Source organism: Artibeus jamaicensis, unplaced genomic scaffold (genome assembly GCF_021234435.1).
Source record: "Artibeus jamaicensis isolate MK-2021 breed Jamaican fruit bat unplaced genomic scaffold, CSHL_Jam_final contig_851, whole genome shotgun sequence".
Taxonomy (NCBI): Eukaryota; Metazoa; Chordata; class Mammalia; order Chiroptera; family Phyllostomidae; genus Artibeus; species Artibeus jamaicensis.
In genome coordinates, this window is record NW_026521986.1 from 13,187,872 (window position 1) to 13,205,867 (window position 17,996).

A 17,996-nucleotide genomic window follows, 5' to 3' on the forward strand; every position below is an offset into this window, starting at 1 on the left:
CATGTTAATTATAGAAATATTAAAAATAAAATGTTTTTAAATTATTATATCTTGAAAAAATTAGGATATTTTTCTTTCAGAGTGGGTTTTTGTATTTAATGCTTTGTTTAATCAATCACAAAAATAAATCTCATATCTTACACCTTTCCTACATGGCTTAGACTGTCTCAATTTATTTTTTAGAATTTTTAGGTTTTCTTTAAACTAATCTAAAATATTATTTAAATACAACAATATTTCACTTCTGTATCCTTCAATTGTATAAGCATGTCGAGGAGTTTTTAGTTTAAAAGCTACTCAGGTTCCCTACTAAAATCAGCATCCATAGAGAAATTATTCATTCCAGGACTGGATCAGGAATGTAAAAGATGAACTCAGAATATCTTATTGCACCAGAGAGTAAGTAAAAAATATTAAAGGACACAGGGACTATCTGGAAGGGGCTCCTACTGGACAAATCTGGGTCAATCAAAATGAATAATGACAGTAACAGATAAAACCCATCAAACAGAGTTAAGTCCATTAGTAGTATGTCCATATTAGTAGTATGAGTGCATACTGCTAATAAGTACATTCATTAATAAATGAGGGAGAAGAGAAAGTTCTTCCTTACAGTAGAATGCAATAAATTATTAAATTTCCAAAGGATGATGATGGACTTAGAACAGTCATCATTTGGCATCCCAGTAATAATTGATTCAGTCAAGAATCATCAATAGAAGCTAAAACTAGTGGATGACAGTTTGATGAGCAGAAGGATATTTGCATAGTCTCAAAATATCTTTCCAAAAATTGCTTAATAATTACAAAAGAAAAATAATAACTTTTAAGCAGAGAAAACTGGCATACACAATCTTGATCAACTGATTCAAATTACCATCAGTCATCTCATGCTGTGGTGCACTGGAAGGGGTACACCATCACTTTGGCAGCGTACGCCTCCCAAAAATGCGCCACTTCAGTCTACTCGTGAAGAAATATCAGATAACCCTAAGCCTGGCCAGCATTATTCAAAAATGTTGATTCATAAAAGACAAAGACTGAGAAACTTTACTGGATTAAAGGAGACGAAGATACATGACAAGTAAATATAATGCATAATCAAGGTTTATATCCTGGAGTGGAAACAAAATTTGCAATACACGATATTAATGAGAAAAGTTGTGATAAAGTTTGAATATGGACTATACATTTTTTCAGTGTTAAATTTCCCAATTTTGATCATTGTACTATGCTTCTTAAAAAAGCATGGCATTTTTCTTAGGAAATACATAATTATATAGGGGTAAAGGATCATGATGTCCTTAACTTATTCTCACATGGTCTAGAAAAAACAATGTAAAAAAATATCATATATATATATATCCCTATATAATTATATATTTAGATACATCTGTCTATATATAAAATACATAGAGAGGGAAAGCAAATGTGGCAAAACTGGGTGAAGACTATATGGGAAATCTTTGTACTCTTCTTGAAACTTCTAAAAAGTTACCAGATATATGATGCTAAGTGAAATAAGTCAGACAGAAAAAGACAAATACCATATGATTTCCCTCATGGAACCTAAAGGGCAAAATGAACAATGAAAATAGAAACAGACTCACAGATACAAAGAAAAGACTGATTGTTGCCAGGGAGGTGGGGAGTTTGGGGACTGGGTGATTAAGCAGTACAAACTGGCAGTCACAAAATAGTCCTGGGAATGTAAAGTACATCATAGAGAATATAGTTATCACTATTGTAATAATTATGTACAGTACCAGGTGGGTACTTGAAATATCTAGGGGACCACTTTGTAAAATATATGATTGTCTAACCACTGTACTGTACATCTGAAACTAATACAAGATAATATTGAATGTCAAGTGTAATTGAAAAATGAAATTTTAAAAAGTTACCCAGATAAGAGCAATACATATCAAAACAACAATGAGATATCACTTCCTACCCATGGCTACTATCAGAAAAAGAGAAAATAACAAGTGCTGGAGGGAAGGCAGAAAAACTGGACCCCTTGTTCACTGTTGGTGGGAATGTAAATTGGTGTAGTTGCTATGAAAACAGGATGGCGGTTTCTCCAAAAAATTAAAACTAGAATTACCAGATGACCTAGCAATCCCATTCTGGGGTATATTTCCAAAGAATTTAAAGCAGGATCCTGGCCAGTGAGGCTCTGTTGGTTGGAGAGTGGTCCATAAACTGAAGGGTCACAGGTGTAATTCCTGGTCAGGGCATGTACCTAGGTTGCAGTTTTGGTAACTGTATGGAAGGCAATTGATTGATGTTTCTCCCTCTCTCCCTTCTCTCTCTGGAATCGATTTTATATATATATAATCGATATATATGTATAAATCGATTATATATATATAAATCTTTATATATATATAAAGATTTTATTCATTTTTAGAGAGAGGGGAAAGGAGAGAGAGAGAGAAGGAGAGAACCACACACCGATGTTTGGTTGTCCTTCTCATATCTTCCACTGGGGACCGGGCCCAAACCCAGGCAAGTGCCCTGACTGGGAATCAAACTCATGACCCTTTGCTTCACAGTCTGGTGCTCGCACTGAGCCACACCTGCCAGGGCTGGAAACAATAAATATATTTTCTAAAAAAATTTAAAGGAGAATCTTGGAGAGGTAGTTGCATAACTCATGTTTGTTGAAACATTATTCACATAGCCAAGAGGTGGAAGCAACCCAAATGTCCACTGATGGGATAAATAAAGAAAAAGTGGTATATATATAACATATAATGGAATATTATTATGCATCTTTAAAAAACAAGGAAATCCCATCACATGCTACATACAACATGGATAAACCTCAAGGCCAATATACTAGGTGAAATAAGCCAGTCACGAAACACAAATAGTGTAGGATTCCACTCATATCAAATATCCAAAGTAGTCAAAATCCAAAAATAGAAAGTAGAAAGGTGGTTGCCAAGGGCTATGGGGGAGGGAGGAGAAGGAATTAGAGTTTCACAAGTATAGAATTTCAGTTTTGCAAGATGATAAAGCTGTAGAGGCCTGCTGTACAGCAATGTTAATATACTTTACTGAACCGTACATTTAAAAGTGGCTAAGATGGTCAACTTAATGTTCTATTCTTTACCACAATTTTTTAAAAAGTTACTTGGGTAATTCTGATAACTGATGATAGGTTTTGGAAACTAGCAATAGCAGGCCGAGAGTATGAAGTACATCCCCTCTTTTCTTCTTCCCACCATACTCAACCTCTCCAACCCTACTGGTTTTAATATCATGTGAAAACAGGTTATTTAATAAAGGCAGGATGCAGAAATTTGTTTACCTTCTTACCTGTGCTTTCATTTCCTACAGATTGAAAAACTGAAACAGCAATTGAATGAAACAAAAGAAAAAGCCCAAGAGGAAAAGGAAAAATTGGTAAGTATCTATGTACACTAATACTTCACTTACCAGGTGGTCAGGTTTCTGGCAAGCTCGTATGTAAGACACAATAAGAATAAGTAAATAAGTCCTTTGAATGGCTCACACACATGTTGTGCAGAAGGTCAAATATAACATAAACATGTTATTTTAGAAAACCATCTGATATTAGTGGTGCTTACTGATCCTGAGTTTGACATCCTTTCTAGGGCTTTTCGGTGGACCAACTTAGGAAATGTATATATTTTTAGAGATTAAAATACATTCTGAGCCCTTACTAATATTTTCAATCAGTTGCCAGTATACAGGGTTTTTACTTAACTTTATCTGTGTCTCCTTTCTCCCGCACCCCAAACCCTCGTTCTAATGATACCAGTATAATTGTATAATTGCTTTAAACTTCAGTACAACTGTCACAGAACACTAATATCAATACTACCACCAACATAGGTTAGTGGAAACAGTTTAAGATTTTGTGGGGTACTTTTCTCATTAGGTTTTATACTGATAGGAATCTACTATCAAATTACAAAGTTTAAAAACCATTTGAAATCATTGCTTTCTGCAATGTTATGCCACCAAATCAACAACACAGTTTGCTTTTGAGTTTTAGGAGTTGCTTTTGAAAAGGTTAATCATACATATAAAATTACATAATTATATAAATATTTATGATTATGTAAAATATGTGTGCTGTTCCAAAGTCCAATCTATTAAACATGGTGTATTCTTTTTTTTAATTAATTTTTTTATTGATTATGCCATTACAGTTGTTCTATTCCCCCCTTCATTCCCCTCTACCCTACCCCCCCGTCCCCACCATTACCCCCCCTTTAGTTTATGACCATGTGTCTCAAGTTCTTTAGATTCTATATTTCCCATACTATTCTTGCCCACCCATCTATTTTCTATCTACTGTCTATGCTACTTATTTTCTGTACCTTCTCCCCCCTTCTCCTCCTCCCACTCCCCTGTTGCTAACCCTCCTTGAGATCTTCATTTCTATGTTTCCACTCCTGATCTAGCTGTCCTTTTAGTTTGCTTTTGTTTTAGGTGTGGTTGTTAATAACTGTGAGTTTGCTGTCCTTTCACTGTTCATGTTTTTTTAACTTCTTTTTCTTAGATAAGTCCCTTTAACATTTCATATAATAAGGGCTTGGTGATGATGAACTCCTTGAATCTGATCTTATCTGAGAAGCACTTTATCTGTCCTTCCATTCTAAATGAAAGTTTTGCTGGATAGAGCAATCTTGGTTGTAGATCTTTGGATTTCATGACTTGGAATATCTCTTTCCAGCCCCTTCTTGCCTGTAAGGTCTCTTTTGAGAAATCCATTGACAGTCTGATGGGGACTCCTTTGTAGGTGACTGTCCCCTTAGCTCTTGCTGCTTCTAGGATTCTGTCCTTCATTTTAATCTTGGCTAATGTAATGATGATGTGCCTTGGTGTGTTTCTTCTTGGGTCCAACTTCTTTGGGACTCTCTGAGCTTCCTGGATTTCCTGGAAGTCTATTTCCTTTGCCAGAATGGGGAAATTCTCCTTTATTATTTGTTCAAATAAGTTTTCCATTGGTGGCTGTTCCTTTCCCCCTTCTGGTACCCCTATAATTCAGATGTTGGAGCATTTAAAGGTGTCCTGGAGGTTCCTAAGACTCTCCTCATTTCTTTGAATTCTTGCTTCTTCACTCTTTTCTGTTTGGCCATTATTTGCTTTCTTCTGGTCCACTCCATTGATTTGAGTCCCAGTTTCCTTTTCATCGCTATTGGTTTCCTGTGCAATTCCATTCATTTCAATTAGTTTCACCTTCATATGTTTCTCTAATTTGTGGCTATAATCAACCAGTTCTGTGAGGATCCTGATCACCAGTGTTTTAAACTGTGCATCTGAGAGTTTTGCTATTTCTTCATCGCTTAGATTTATAGGCTCTGGGGCTTTGAGATCTTCTTGAGCCATTTTTGGTCTATTTTGGCCCGTTAAGTATGAGGAGCGGAGCCTTGGACTCCCAGGTCGCTGGTTTGTGACGCTGTATGTGAGGGCGTGGTCAGAGCGGGGAAATGGTGGCCCCCTCTGCTGTTTCGCGCCTCTGGGTGAGGAGGAGAAACTTACGTGATTCACCAGGGCAGGGCCACTTAGGTCGCCGGGTTATGACGCTGTATGTGGAGGCGGGGTCAGAGCTGGGAAATGGCGGTGTCCTCCGCTGCCTCTTGCTGCTGGGGCTGCTGGCTCTCCTCCAATAGCCCTCTCCCTCGCTCGTCTATCCACACACGAATGCGTGACCAGAGTCAACCCGCAGCCCTGCTCCCTCGCTGTTTCCCCGGGATTGCTTGCTGAGTTGCCCACCAGGTCCAACCCTGCGCCTGGATTCCGCGCGCCTGAGTCCGTCTGGCTGAGTTTTCCAGTGCAACCCCGCTCTGCCAGCTGCTGATTTCGCCCCTCTTACCAGTCAGGCTGAAGAATTTGTTGTTATTAGACTTCCGAAAAGTTCAATTTTCTGTGTTCTGGCTATGTTTTTTGTTGCTAATATTAAGTTGTCTCTAAACTTGGTTGTGTGAGAAAGTACGGCATCTCCACCTATGCCTCCATCTTGGCGGAAGTCTCAAGATTTCTAAACATGGTGTATTCTGAGAAATCTAACTTCTGTCCTGTGTTCAGATGTATCAGAGTATATTGTCAAAATGGATTCTTGTCAACCTGATAGGTGGGAAGTGCTGTTTCAGTACATTTCAATTTGCACTTCTATTCTGAGCTAGGCTGAGCATTTTTTCATATGTTTAAGGGTCAATCGTATAATTTAATATTTCTTATTCTTTTTTCCTGTTATTGACACTTTTCTTCTTTTCTCTCTCTGTTTTTGTTTTGATTTTCCTCCTCCTCCTTTCTCCTCCTCCTTCCTCCTCTTACTTTGTCCTTCTCCCACCTTCACCTTCTTTCTTTCTTTATTAGAAATAATAGCCCTCCCTTTGTCTCTTAGTTTACCAATTTTAATTTAGGGTCAGGGACACTGTTTATCTTTCTTATAGATTAAAATTTGTATTAGTCTTATAATGACACTTGTTAATAAATATCTGCATTTTCTATACAAGATCAGCTCATTCTAGAACTTTCTTATTCAAGGCACTTGGTATCTTTTAAAGTAATTAAAACTTTATGCAAAAATGAAAAGGGAACATTTCTTCAATGAACAAAGACAAATGGCTTAAGGCTTTGAATGGAACATGACTCTGTGGGACTTCTGTCTAATTCATTTACCTGTTTTTTTTCCTTTTTTCGCATACAGGAACAAAAGTATACTGTGCAAATAAATGAGCTGGAGGGACAGTTCCATCAGAAAGCCAAAGAAATCGGCATGATTCAGATAGAGCTAAAAACAATAAAACAATTCCAAAAGAGAAAAATCCAAGTGGAAAAAGAACTAGATGACGTAAGTTCCTTCCTTCCTGCCTTCCTGCCTTCCTGCCTTCCTCTCTCTCTCTTTCTTTCTTTCACAAAGGGAAGTCAGAACTGACTACCGAGTCTGCAAAAGCCCTCACTGACCTTTGCTCCTGTAAGATGAGAACTGGCTCCCTTTGATGTACCATTTGTTTTTGACAGTAAAAGCACAGAACACATTGGTTTAGGGCTGGATGCAAAAGATCTTGATGGTTAAACTTTTCTTTTTCTAAGAATCGATTTCTTTGTAAGTTCACCAAATCTTAGCCAGCACACCCTTGAACATTTACCAACAGCCAAACCTTTTTAGTGACTTCAATAAGAAACAAACTACAGCCTGGTTGGTGTAGCTCAGTGGATTGAGCACAGTCTAGGAATCAAAGGATCGCTGGTTTGATTCCCAGTCAGGGGACATCTCTGGGTTGTTGGCCAGGTCCCCAGTAGGGGGCATGTGAAAGGCAACCACTCATTGATGTTTCTCTCCCTCTTTCTCCTTCCCTTCTCCTCTCTCTAAAAAGTAAATAAATAAAATCTTTAAAAGAAAGAAAAGAAACAAACAAACTACAGTTCTTCAAAAACATTAGGGGCAAAGTCTGAAAGGAAAATTTTTCACCAGTGATTTTTCAACCTTTTTCATCTGATGGCACACATAAACCAATTAGTAAAATTCTGCAGCACACCAGAAAATGTATTTTTTGCTGATCTGACAAAAAATAGCAATAATTTTGATTCATCCCCACTGGACAGCTGTTGTTGTGTTGGCTGTTGTCATTTCTTCATTGGACACTAAGTGAAAAAAGGTCAGTGGTCCCAACTAGTCAGGTATTGCATGTTTTAAAAACTCTCTCAGCGCACAGGTTGAAAAATCACTGGTTTAGACTGATGAATGATAATTTTAGAAAAGTTTAGAAGGCTCTCTAGGTAGGCGTGGGTTGGATGAAGAAAACTGAGTGATTTTTCTCCAACCTTGTAATGCTCTTTCCCTTAACTTGCCATTCCCTCAGCTCAGAATATAGTTTTATTGCATTGATCATAATGCAACAAATGTCACCGACATGAAGTCAGCTTTGTGACTTTGGGTGAGTTACTTAACCACTCTATACCTTAGTTTTCTCATCTGTAAAATGGGGGTAATAAGAGTCTCATAAAGGTGTTGTAAGGATAAAGTGAGTTCATATATGTAAAGTGCTTAAAATAGTGCATAGGACATAGTTAGAATTACATTAACAACGGTGTGTAGCTCTCTGAAAAAAGACACCCTGATTTGTAGTGTTTGCTGATTTCCTTAGAAGTAGATACTTTTGTTATAACCAATAAAACTTAACTTTTCAGGAGCTCTCAAAATAGTCATCCTAAATGGAGGAGGCAAATGTTTTGAATGAAAGTGAATTAGGAACTAGTTCATATTCTCTTGGGAAAGAACAGTGTTGCCACCTAGGGGACAAATAGATTTCATACCCCTTCAAGGAGGCTGCTTGGTCCAAGAAGACTTAACATTCAAAGGCTTATGGGGGGAAATAAGGTGGTTCTGTGGAATACGGAAGAATTAAGGCAAGTGTGGAGGCCCGTGAACTTAGAATTGTGAGGTAAATGAAAAATATTAACTATACTGTGCAATAGAATTCATTTTATAAATTTAAAAGAGGCTAATTACATTTAGATTATCAAAAGGTAGCCAAAGCATTCATTTTAAAGAAAAAAAAATTTCTGCCTACCTGATTAGCAGAAGAAGCATACACTGGTTGGTTGCAGTTATTATTTTTTAAATAAATTGTTTTGTCTTTCTTTTTTGATATAGTGATGATACCCATTTCAGCAAATTTAGCTGATAAAAAAAGACACTCTCCCCGCCACACATACCTAGGGATAACCATTGTTAATATTTTGGTGTATTGTTTCCTTTTTCTTTCTCTGCTATGTAGAAACATTTTAAATATTTTTACAGAAATGAGGTCATGATGTACAAATTGTTTAAGTGATTTTTTCACTTTATATATTGTGAATATTTTTCAATGCCATTACATATTTTCCTATAAAATCTTTTTCTAGGTACATGAAATTCCATTGAGTAGATGTATCATGATTTTTTGGAGAAAGAGAAAGAGAAGGAGAGAAACATGTGCGAGATTGATTGGTTTCCTCTCACATCCTCAACTAGGGACCTGGCCTGCAACCCAGGCATGTGCTCTGACTGGGGATTGAACCTGTGACCTTTCAGTTTGCAAACTGGCACTCAGTCCCCTGAGCCACACCAGCCAGGGCTATCATGATTTATTAATTGGTCCCTTATTGGACATTTTGATTTTTTTCTAATTTTTCACTATTATAAACTGTGATGAACATCTAAGTAACATAATATATTTTATATCTTTAGTTAGTTTTTTTAAAACACTCACCCAGGAATATATTTTTTGATTTGAGAGAGAGAGAAAGAAACACCAATGTGTGAGGGAAACACCAAGAGGTTGCCTCCCACACTCCCCCAACTGAGACCTGGCCTGTCACCCAGGCATTTGCCCTGACTGGGAATCGAACCTGAGACCTTTTGGTTGTCAGGATGACAACCAACCCACTGAGCCACACCAGTCAGAGCTCGATGTTAACTTTGAAAGTCTTCAACAATGTAAGAGGCTGACCCTCTCTCCCCCTTTTTAAACTTTGTTAAATTTATTGGGATGGCATTGGTTAATAAAGTTAGATAGGTTTCAGGTGTACAATTCTATAATATATTATCAGTGTTCACCAGCCAAAATCAAGTCTCCTTTCATCATCATATATTTGCCCCCCTCTACCCTTTTCTACCTCCTTCCACCCCCCTTTTCTTCTGGTAATCACCATAATGTCTGTGTCTATGAGTTTTTGTCCGTCTTGTTTGGTGGTTGCTTTCAGTTTTACATCCCAAATAGAAGTGAAACCATATGGTTCTTGACCTTTTCTATCTGACTTATTTCACTTAGCATGGTATTCTCAAGATAACCATGTGGTTGCAAATGGCAGTACTTCATTTTTTCTTATGGCTGAATAATATTGAGGCTGTTTTTTTTAAAAGCCTATAAAAATAAAGGGAGAAAGAAGAACATCTAAAAATGATCATATAAAACAGAGATCATAGTAAGGAAAATGGTTAAATATAAGTGGGAACAATACTAATCATTATATTAGTTACTATTCTAAGTAGTGTATTATTTGTCATTTAATCCTCGCCACACCCTTACGAGATAGCTGCTATTATTATCTTCTTTTTATTCCTGGAGATCCTAGACTTTGAGAAGTTAAGTGACTTGAACCGGGATCCGTCTGTGGGAAAGCCCCTCTCACTGCCTTTTTTCTGGCATGAATATCAGATCAGTGGTTCGTATTTGAAGGTGATAGATTGTTGCTGGTAAATACAGACTACGGGATCATAGCTTTATTAGCTCTCCTGTTTTTGCCTGGAAGAATTTCATGTCCTTTTTATTATTTGTAGTTTTAGAGGACAGAAGGAAAGGATGCATCTGTGGGAATCATAAGATCTTTTTTTTTTTTGGATTAATACTAAGAAGAGTTTTCTAAAAATCAGAAGAGTTTTCTTAAACTGCCCGTTAAAGGGCAGTTTAATGAATTAATGAGATTTAGATTAGTGACATTCTGTCTTTAAACCTTCTTCTCATAGAAGGGATTTCTGTATTAAGAGATTATAGAGTCTGACTCCTCAGGTCCCTTCCAGAACTAACATATGATTCTGTGAATCCACATTGTTTAAAATGAAGATCTTTAGAAAATGTGATTATGAGAGCACTTTGCCTGAGTGTTCTGAGAACTGTTACTCATGAAAAGCTTTTTAGGAACTCAGTATTGATCCTGTAAATCTATAGAAGATTAGGAGAAATATAGTACTCACAGGCAAGAACGTGGAGTTTTTCTGTGTGTTCAGGATTAAGAGGTAAAGTATAACAGAAAATGTTTCTTTATTGGGAGTGTTCTAAGAATATGCCTCAATCGAATCCATTTCATGTTGATCAGTTTTTCTATTTTTAATTTTAATTTTAGCTGAAGGAGAATTTAAGAAGCACAGAACGGAAACATCAGGAGACTCTTAGAAGACTGGAAAACAAGTTTTTCAAAGAGAAGGTATGAAATTAAGGTTGATTAAGAACTCTTTTGTTTGCCCTGGCGAGTGTGGCTCAGTTGGTTGGTTTTTTTCTTATAAACCAAAGGGTCGTGGGTTCTATTCCCAGTCAGCACACATGCCTAGGTTGTGGGTTCAGTATCCATGTTTCTTTCCCTCCCTCCCTCTCTCTCTACAATCAGTAGGCATGTCCTCAGGTGAAGATGGAAAAAAAGGACTCTTTTGTTTACTAGAACAACGTAAGTATTTGCATACATTTTGAGACATATCAACCTTCCATTTAGTACCTTATTAGAAGATTGCTATCAAATCATAGTAGAATAAAAAATGGGGAAATAACCCTGTTGGGTTGGCCAAAAAGTTCATTTGGTTTTTCCCATACAGTGGCTCTAGTAGCCCTTAGTTGTCTTTAACTCCATTTGAACCAGTTTTGTTAGATCGTATTGTGACAGCTGTCATCAGTGTGCATTTTTTTAAAAACTTATAAAAATTGGTAAATTTTTGCATGGCCATTTTAATATGGAAAATACACAACATTTTCAGCATATTATGCTTTATTATTTTAAGAAAGGTAAACATGCAACTGAAACACAAAACAAGATTTGTGCAGTGTATGGAGAAGATGCTGTGATTGAGCGAATGTGTCAGAAAGAGGTTTTCAAAGTTTTGTGCTGTAGATTTCTTGCTGGACAATGCTCCATGGTCACAAAGATCAGTTGCAGTAGAAAGTGATCAAATCAAGACATTAATTGAGAATGATCAACATTATACCACGCAGGAGAGAGCCAACATAGTCATAATATCCGAATCAATAAAGTTATTGGTGAAAATGAAAAATGTGTCTTTTATTTTACAGAAAAAAACTAAAAGGACTTTTTGGCCAATCCAATATTTTAGTTATCTCAATGTCTAGTCTTCCCTCCCCTCCCCCATTTAGAGACTCGAAATCCTCAACTGAAATTGTCATTTCACCAATGCTTTAGGACATATCCCCCTCAGCTCAGTGTTTCTCTGGTGGCATTAAAGCCGCGTGCACCTCATTATATAGCGGAGGTGGGATTGGAGAGGTCACTCTGGTGCACATGAAGTACATTTTGATTGTTATCACTGTTTGGAGCCCATCCTAGAATACCATCTCCATGAGAATAGGGACCCTAGCTCTTTCGTTCACCACAGAATCTCCAGTGTTTAAAAAACCTGGCACACCATCATTGCTCCATAGAAATTTGTTGAATGAATAAATGATGACTGCCATCACTCTTACAGATAATGATGCTCCTCATTGTATTTGGCATAAATTCCTCCCAGCTCTGCTTTGCCATACTGATGTGGGTTTTTTCTCCCTGTTTATGTGTCATATTCTTTCTTTCTTGGGGAAATTGGGAGGTACCGTGAGGTTCCTGTGTTCACACTCTCCTCTTTGCTGGCTTCTCCATCAGTAGTTGGAGTACTTCACATCGGGTCATGTGGATAGGAGTCTTTTATTTGACATGATAAAACAGTTCACTTTTTGATATGTAAAATTTGTTGTTAGAAATATAACTCTGCATTAAAACAGCCTATCTTCTTTTTTAGTGCCGACTGGAACGGGAAGCTGAAAAAAAGATTATAATGCTGGCAGAGAGAGCCCATCATGAAGCCGTCGTGTGAGAGACTGCTCCCCTTCTTTCTTTCTCACAGCCTCTCTTACCTCTGTGCAGGTCTGTTTCGTTCTTGTCGTGTCTTCCCACTTCTCTCTGATTCGCTTTCTTCAAATTTTCTGGCTTATTTTCCTTCACTGTTCCTAGAAAGAGACTTTGTGTCTCCCCGCCCTTTCCTTCCACCCTTCCCATGACAGCAGCTGCGAGAGTAAGAACATGGGCTTTGAAGTTAGACTGGTTCTCAACACATATACCAATTGACTGCAGGAAGATTCCTTACCTTTTTTGAAACTAAATTTCTTTTGTTAAAAACGAGGTTAATAACAGCAGCCTGGTAGGGCTGTCCTTGTCGTTAATGTTGGAGCATAAAGCAATTTTTGCTGTAGTTTGGTAACAAGTAAAACTTGGGCCTCTGCTTTGAGATCTTGTATGTCTCCATTTCAGGCAATTGAGCGACGCTGGAAAAGCTGTGTTTAAAGAGAATGTTTATCTCCAGAAAGCTCTCGAATGCCACCTGAAGGAAGCTGACGCTTTACAAAAAAATGCTGACAAGTTGCTAGAGTCTCAAACTTCCCTTTTACAACAAAAGGTTTCTGTTCTCATCTAGATTTTGTTTCCTATCTTTTTTAAAAAGGATTGGATTGGTAAATACGAAGCATCGAGTATAATTAAGACACATAAGGACAAAGGACCATTTTTCTTCTGTCTAGATGATGTTCCTTCCTTATCTGAAAATATTAATTACTGACTATGAAGCATTAGACTTGGCATTATAAAGAACGCATCAGAAACATAAATATAAGTACTATCATCTACTACTTGAGAGTATTCATTTTGCTTTGCTCAGAGTTGGTCCCTGAGTCAGTTAGGAACAGCTAGCTATACCAGCCCTGATGACAGTGGCACCGTCACATAGGGTTTAATCTCCCATCTGTCACCTGGAGGAAGTCTGGAGGTAAGTACTCCAGCGCTGGAGTAACAGTGCCACAAAGTCAATGGAGACTCGGGTTCCTTGACTCCATTCTGCAACATGTGATTTATATCCTCAAAGTTACCTCGTGGCCCACAGCAGCAGCTCTAACTGTTATTCAAACAGCAAGAAGGAAGCACAAGAAAGAAAAATATATGCCCCTCCCTTTAGCCGTCTTTCTACTTACACCTCATTGACAAGAACCTTCATGGCTATGCTGAACCATAAGGGAGATGGAATTTTCAGCTGTGCTTACTGCCTTCCTGGAAAAAATTGGGTTTCTATTACTCAGGAGGAAAGGGAAAATGGACTAGGGATAGGCAACTAGTGGACTGCCAGAATTTCCAGTATATAGTTGTTAAATTAATGTTTTTACTGTATAGTCTTATTGATTTTAGAATTACCATTTTGGTAATGTAAAATATTTAACCTTTCAGAATTTTAGGAGAAGGAAGGCTTCTTAATTAGCAAAAGTCAGTGGTCTTCACAAGTCTAGACAAGGACCCTAGCATGCTTTTCATTCTCTATATACAAAATTCCAAAATAGCACCATCTCAACCTGGCATCAGACTCAAATCTCATGAAGAAGTGGAAATTAGTGAGGAACTTTTAACTTGTGAAATTGACTAAAGAAAAACATCTCTCACCTCTGTCATCTTTCTATTTTTAGGAGATCAATGATCTGTTGGTTAAGGAAAAGATTATGCAACTCACCCAGCAGAGATCACAAATCCAAACCCTTCAGAAGAAGGTGTTAAGCTTGGAGACTGCTCTGACTTGTATGACCAAGGAGTTTGAGACTGAAGTTCTAAAACTGCAGCAACAGGCAATAGCAGATAACCAAGCCGATCAGGCTGAAATTTACAAGTTGCAGCAACTTCTTCAGATGAAGGACAGGGAAATGAATAGAGTGAAGAAGCTGGCCAAGAACATACTGGATGAGAGAACAGAAGTGGAAAGGTTTTTTTTAGATGCTCTACACCAAGTGAAGCAACAGATTGTATTTAGCAGGAAGCATTATAAGCAGGCAGCAAAAGCTGCTTTCAATTTAAAAATGCGAGAGGCATATGCAGGAAGAACAGAATATCCCAAAATTCGAACATTTGATGGCAGAGAGCACAGCACCAACAGTGTGAATCAGGATCTTATGGAGGCCAATAAATGGTACTATGAATACTTTAATATTTTATCTTTTGTGCTCTTTTCATGCCCTTTAGATAAATAAGAACCCTGAAAAGTTCAGTTTAATAATATCTAAGTATTAAGTACATTACTTAGTAAATGACTTGAGGACAGGAACTGACTTAACTCATCTTTTTTTAAAGATTATTTATTTATCCCTGGCTGGTGTAGCTCAGTGGATTGAGTGTGGGCCTGCGAACTAGAGTATCTCGGTTCGATTCCCAGTCAGGGCACATGCCTGGGTTGCAGGCCAGTTCCCATCAGGGGACAGACAGGAGGCAACCATACATTGATATTTCTGTCTCTCTCTCTCCTTCCCTTCCCCTCTAAAGATAAATAAATTTTTAAAAATCTTTTTAAAAAGATTATTTATTTATTTTCAGAGCGAGGGGAAGAGAAAGAGAAAGCAAGTAGAGAAATATCAATGTGTGGTTGCCTTTCACACACCCCATACTGAAGACCTGGCCTGCAACCCAGGCATGTGCCCTGACTGGGAATCAACTGGCGACTCTTTGGTTCACAGCCCACACTCAATCCACTGAGCCACACCAGCCAGGGCTGACTTACTCATCTTTGTAACCCCTACACTTAGTATAGTTTATGGGGGTTAACAAATATTCTTAGTGGATGCCCTCTTTTCTTCATAATAGCAAATTGTTAGAAACTAGATTATTTGTCATGTAAAATGTCATCATAGTATCTTTTTTCAGTCCTCACCCGAGGATATGTTTTATTGATTTTAGGGATGGAAGGGAGAAATAAAAGGGGAGAGAGAGACAAGTTATAAAGGTTTGATTAGAGTCGGGTTAAACATTTTTGGTAAACATAGTTTCATAAATGTTTTGTCATGTTTCCTTTACTATTCTGAGGTGAAATTCACAGGTCATACTGTCTAAACATATAATTTAAAAATCAATTTAACAATAAGTTGTAGCAATTCTTTCTTGTATAGACCTGTTCCATGGATTGGAGGACACCCAGTAGTGACCCCATAATTGTATTAACCAAAAGTCCCCACAAATTTTGAAAATACACTCTGGAGATCTACTGCCAGTATGATAAAGGTAGCAGAATGCTTGAGACAGCTGTATACTACATACAGTGATTAATCGTTTCCTTAGCAGTTGTCTGCTAGAGCACACCTCCCCCTATAAACCATGTATTAAATTACGGTGCATTTTAAAGATTATTCTTAAAATTACGTTTTATATCCCAATGAAGCTATATTCTTTGGATGCCTTAACTCAAGAAACTCAAAAGGACTCCCAGTTACCATGTACTTAACAGCTTATTAAGAGTGCTTCCTGCCCTGGCTAGTGTGGCTCAGTTGATTGGAGCATTGTCCCATAAACCGAAGGATTGAGGGTTTGATTCCCAGTCAGGGCACATGTCTAGGTTGTGGGTTTGGTCCCTGCACACACAGGTGTTTCACTCTCTCACTTCCTCCCTTCCCTTCTCTCCAAAATCAATAAGCATGTCATTGGGTGAGGATCAAAAAGGGTGTTTCTGCTTTACATTATTTTGATGGACTAATTTGTATGTCCTTTTAAATAATATAGCTTCTGGGAAGGTTGGACATGGTTATGGCTTCTGAACGATGACTCTTCTTCAAAAATGTCCATACCGTGTATAATTTTTTAACCTCCTTTCCATATGCAGAAGTCTGTAATAACACTCTATTACTGAGAGGCCCTATAATTTCCTCTTATTTAACATCAAGTTGAGTCCCTATCAAACATAAGGCAATTTTTTTACATTGTTTGTCTATTGTATACTAAGTGGTATATAAGTTTTCAGAGAAAGGTTCATAAACTAATTCCCCACATTATTATTGCAGAAATGGGACTTTTCCTATTCTGCCTTCTGTGTGACATTTTTGCTACTGAGCAACTTGTCACCTTAACCTCAGTTTCCTAGCGCCTCTACCAGCAGAGCGGAAATGGTGTTTAAAATACTACATCACATGCTTAAGAGGAAGGTTCGAGGAGGACAGTGGAAGTATATGGTGACAGGGCAAAACCATTTCTTTTTAAAGAAAACTAACATCAGTGCCTTATACGCAAAGCATTTCTTACACTAAATCTGTATGTCAGCTCGCTTTTGTAAATAGCAAGTAGGCTATAAATCTTCTGGGAAAATTATAGTACAGATAAAGACCTGCCTGGAATGCCTGCCTGCAGGCTGATTTGGAGGTAAGAAAACAGACTAGTTAAATTACATGTTATTTTCTAAATTCATCTTTTGTTATTCTCTCTTCATAGGAAAATACCTAATACAAAAAGGAATGTTAAAAGGAATTTATCAATAATCTCACCCAACAACATGTTTCTTTCTCATTCCTCTTGTCTTTGTGTATATATCCAGATAAGTTATGTCATATTACAACTTTCTGTTTATTTTCTTGATATTTGAGCACACATTTTTTCATGTTACAGTTTTTATTTTCATTTTAGTGAAATCAACATTTCAGGTTGACTAGCCTATTGATATTCTTTTCAACTTTATGACTTTGTAATGGACACAGTTTGCTTTGTAGTCATTACATTTGGAAAGCTCTTATTATTCAGTTATGGTTTGCAATTTTTGTTTTCTTATATTTACATATTTTATATTTTTAAAAAAGAAGAGATACTTTGATCATATTTTTCCTTTTCACTTTTTTCCTTTGCAATTCTTCAGGACAGATATTCAAGGAAATGTCAACATTGAAGATCTGACTTGGGAGCAGAAGGAGAAAGTCTTACGGCTGCTCTTTGCAAAAATGAATGGTTTTGCTCCTAGGTAACTTCCCATTTCTGTAGTGAAATATCAAGTTATTATCAACCTTAAAAATGGAACAATGAACTTATTCTCACTTACAATTAAAGGATTAGGAAAAAACCCAAAATATAAAAGGGTCATACTGCTTAGCTATGCAACCCACAGAGATAAAGAAATGAATGAGCATGGAAATGAAAGATGAATTAGAATTAAAGGAGGTAGAAAAGAGATTAATTTTAGGTATTTAAGGTAATGCTTGCTAAGAAGGTACAACATTGCTCTGCTGAATGTGTGGTAACTGAAGAGAAGCAAAACAATTGTTAAGATTTTCTTAGCCTGCAAAGTAAAGTAAATGATTTTTAAGCTGATTATTAATCAAGAGTATCTCTAATAATAAGACCTAGAAAGGAAAACAAAAATCCACAGATATTTAAAATAATTCTTCTAAATGAATTATTTCACTGCACTGTGTTTTATCAGTAGCTATAAA

General features: G+C 37.2%; 1 protein-coding gene across 3 annotated transcripts in view; it reads left to right on the forward strand.

Moving 5' to 3' along the window:
• Positions 1-17,996, forward strand: part of BBOF1 (basal body orientation factor 1) — a 47,068-nt gene that overhangs the window by 19,118 nt on the left and 9,954 nt on the right. For all 3 annotated transcript variants that reach the window (XM_037128032.2, XM_053673320.1, XM_037128041.2), the window contains 7 exons: positions 3,349-3,414; positions 6,695-6,838; positions 10,876-10,956; positions 12,530-12,600; positions 13,039-13,183; positions 14,235-14,728; positions 17,426-17,527. In XM_037128032.2, coding sequence (XP_036983927.1) covers positions 3,349-3,414; positions 6,695-6,838; positions 10,876-10,956; positions 12,530-12,600; positions 13,039-13,183; positions 14,235-14,728; positions 17,426-17,527 — 1,103 coding nt within the window. The remainder of the gene's footprint in view (positions 1-3,348; positions 3,415-6,694; positions 6,839-10,875; positions 10,957-12,529; positions 12,601-13,038; positions 13,184-14,234; positions 14,729-17,425; positions 17,528-17,996) is intronic.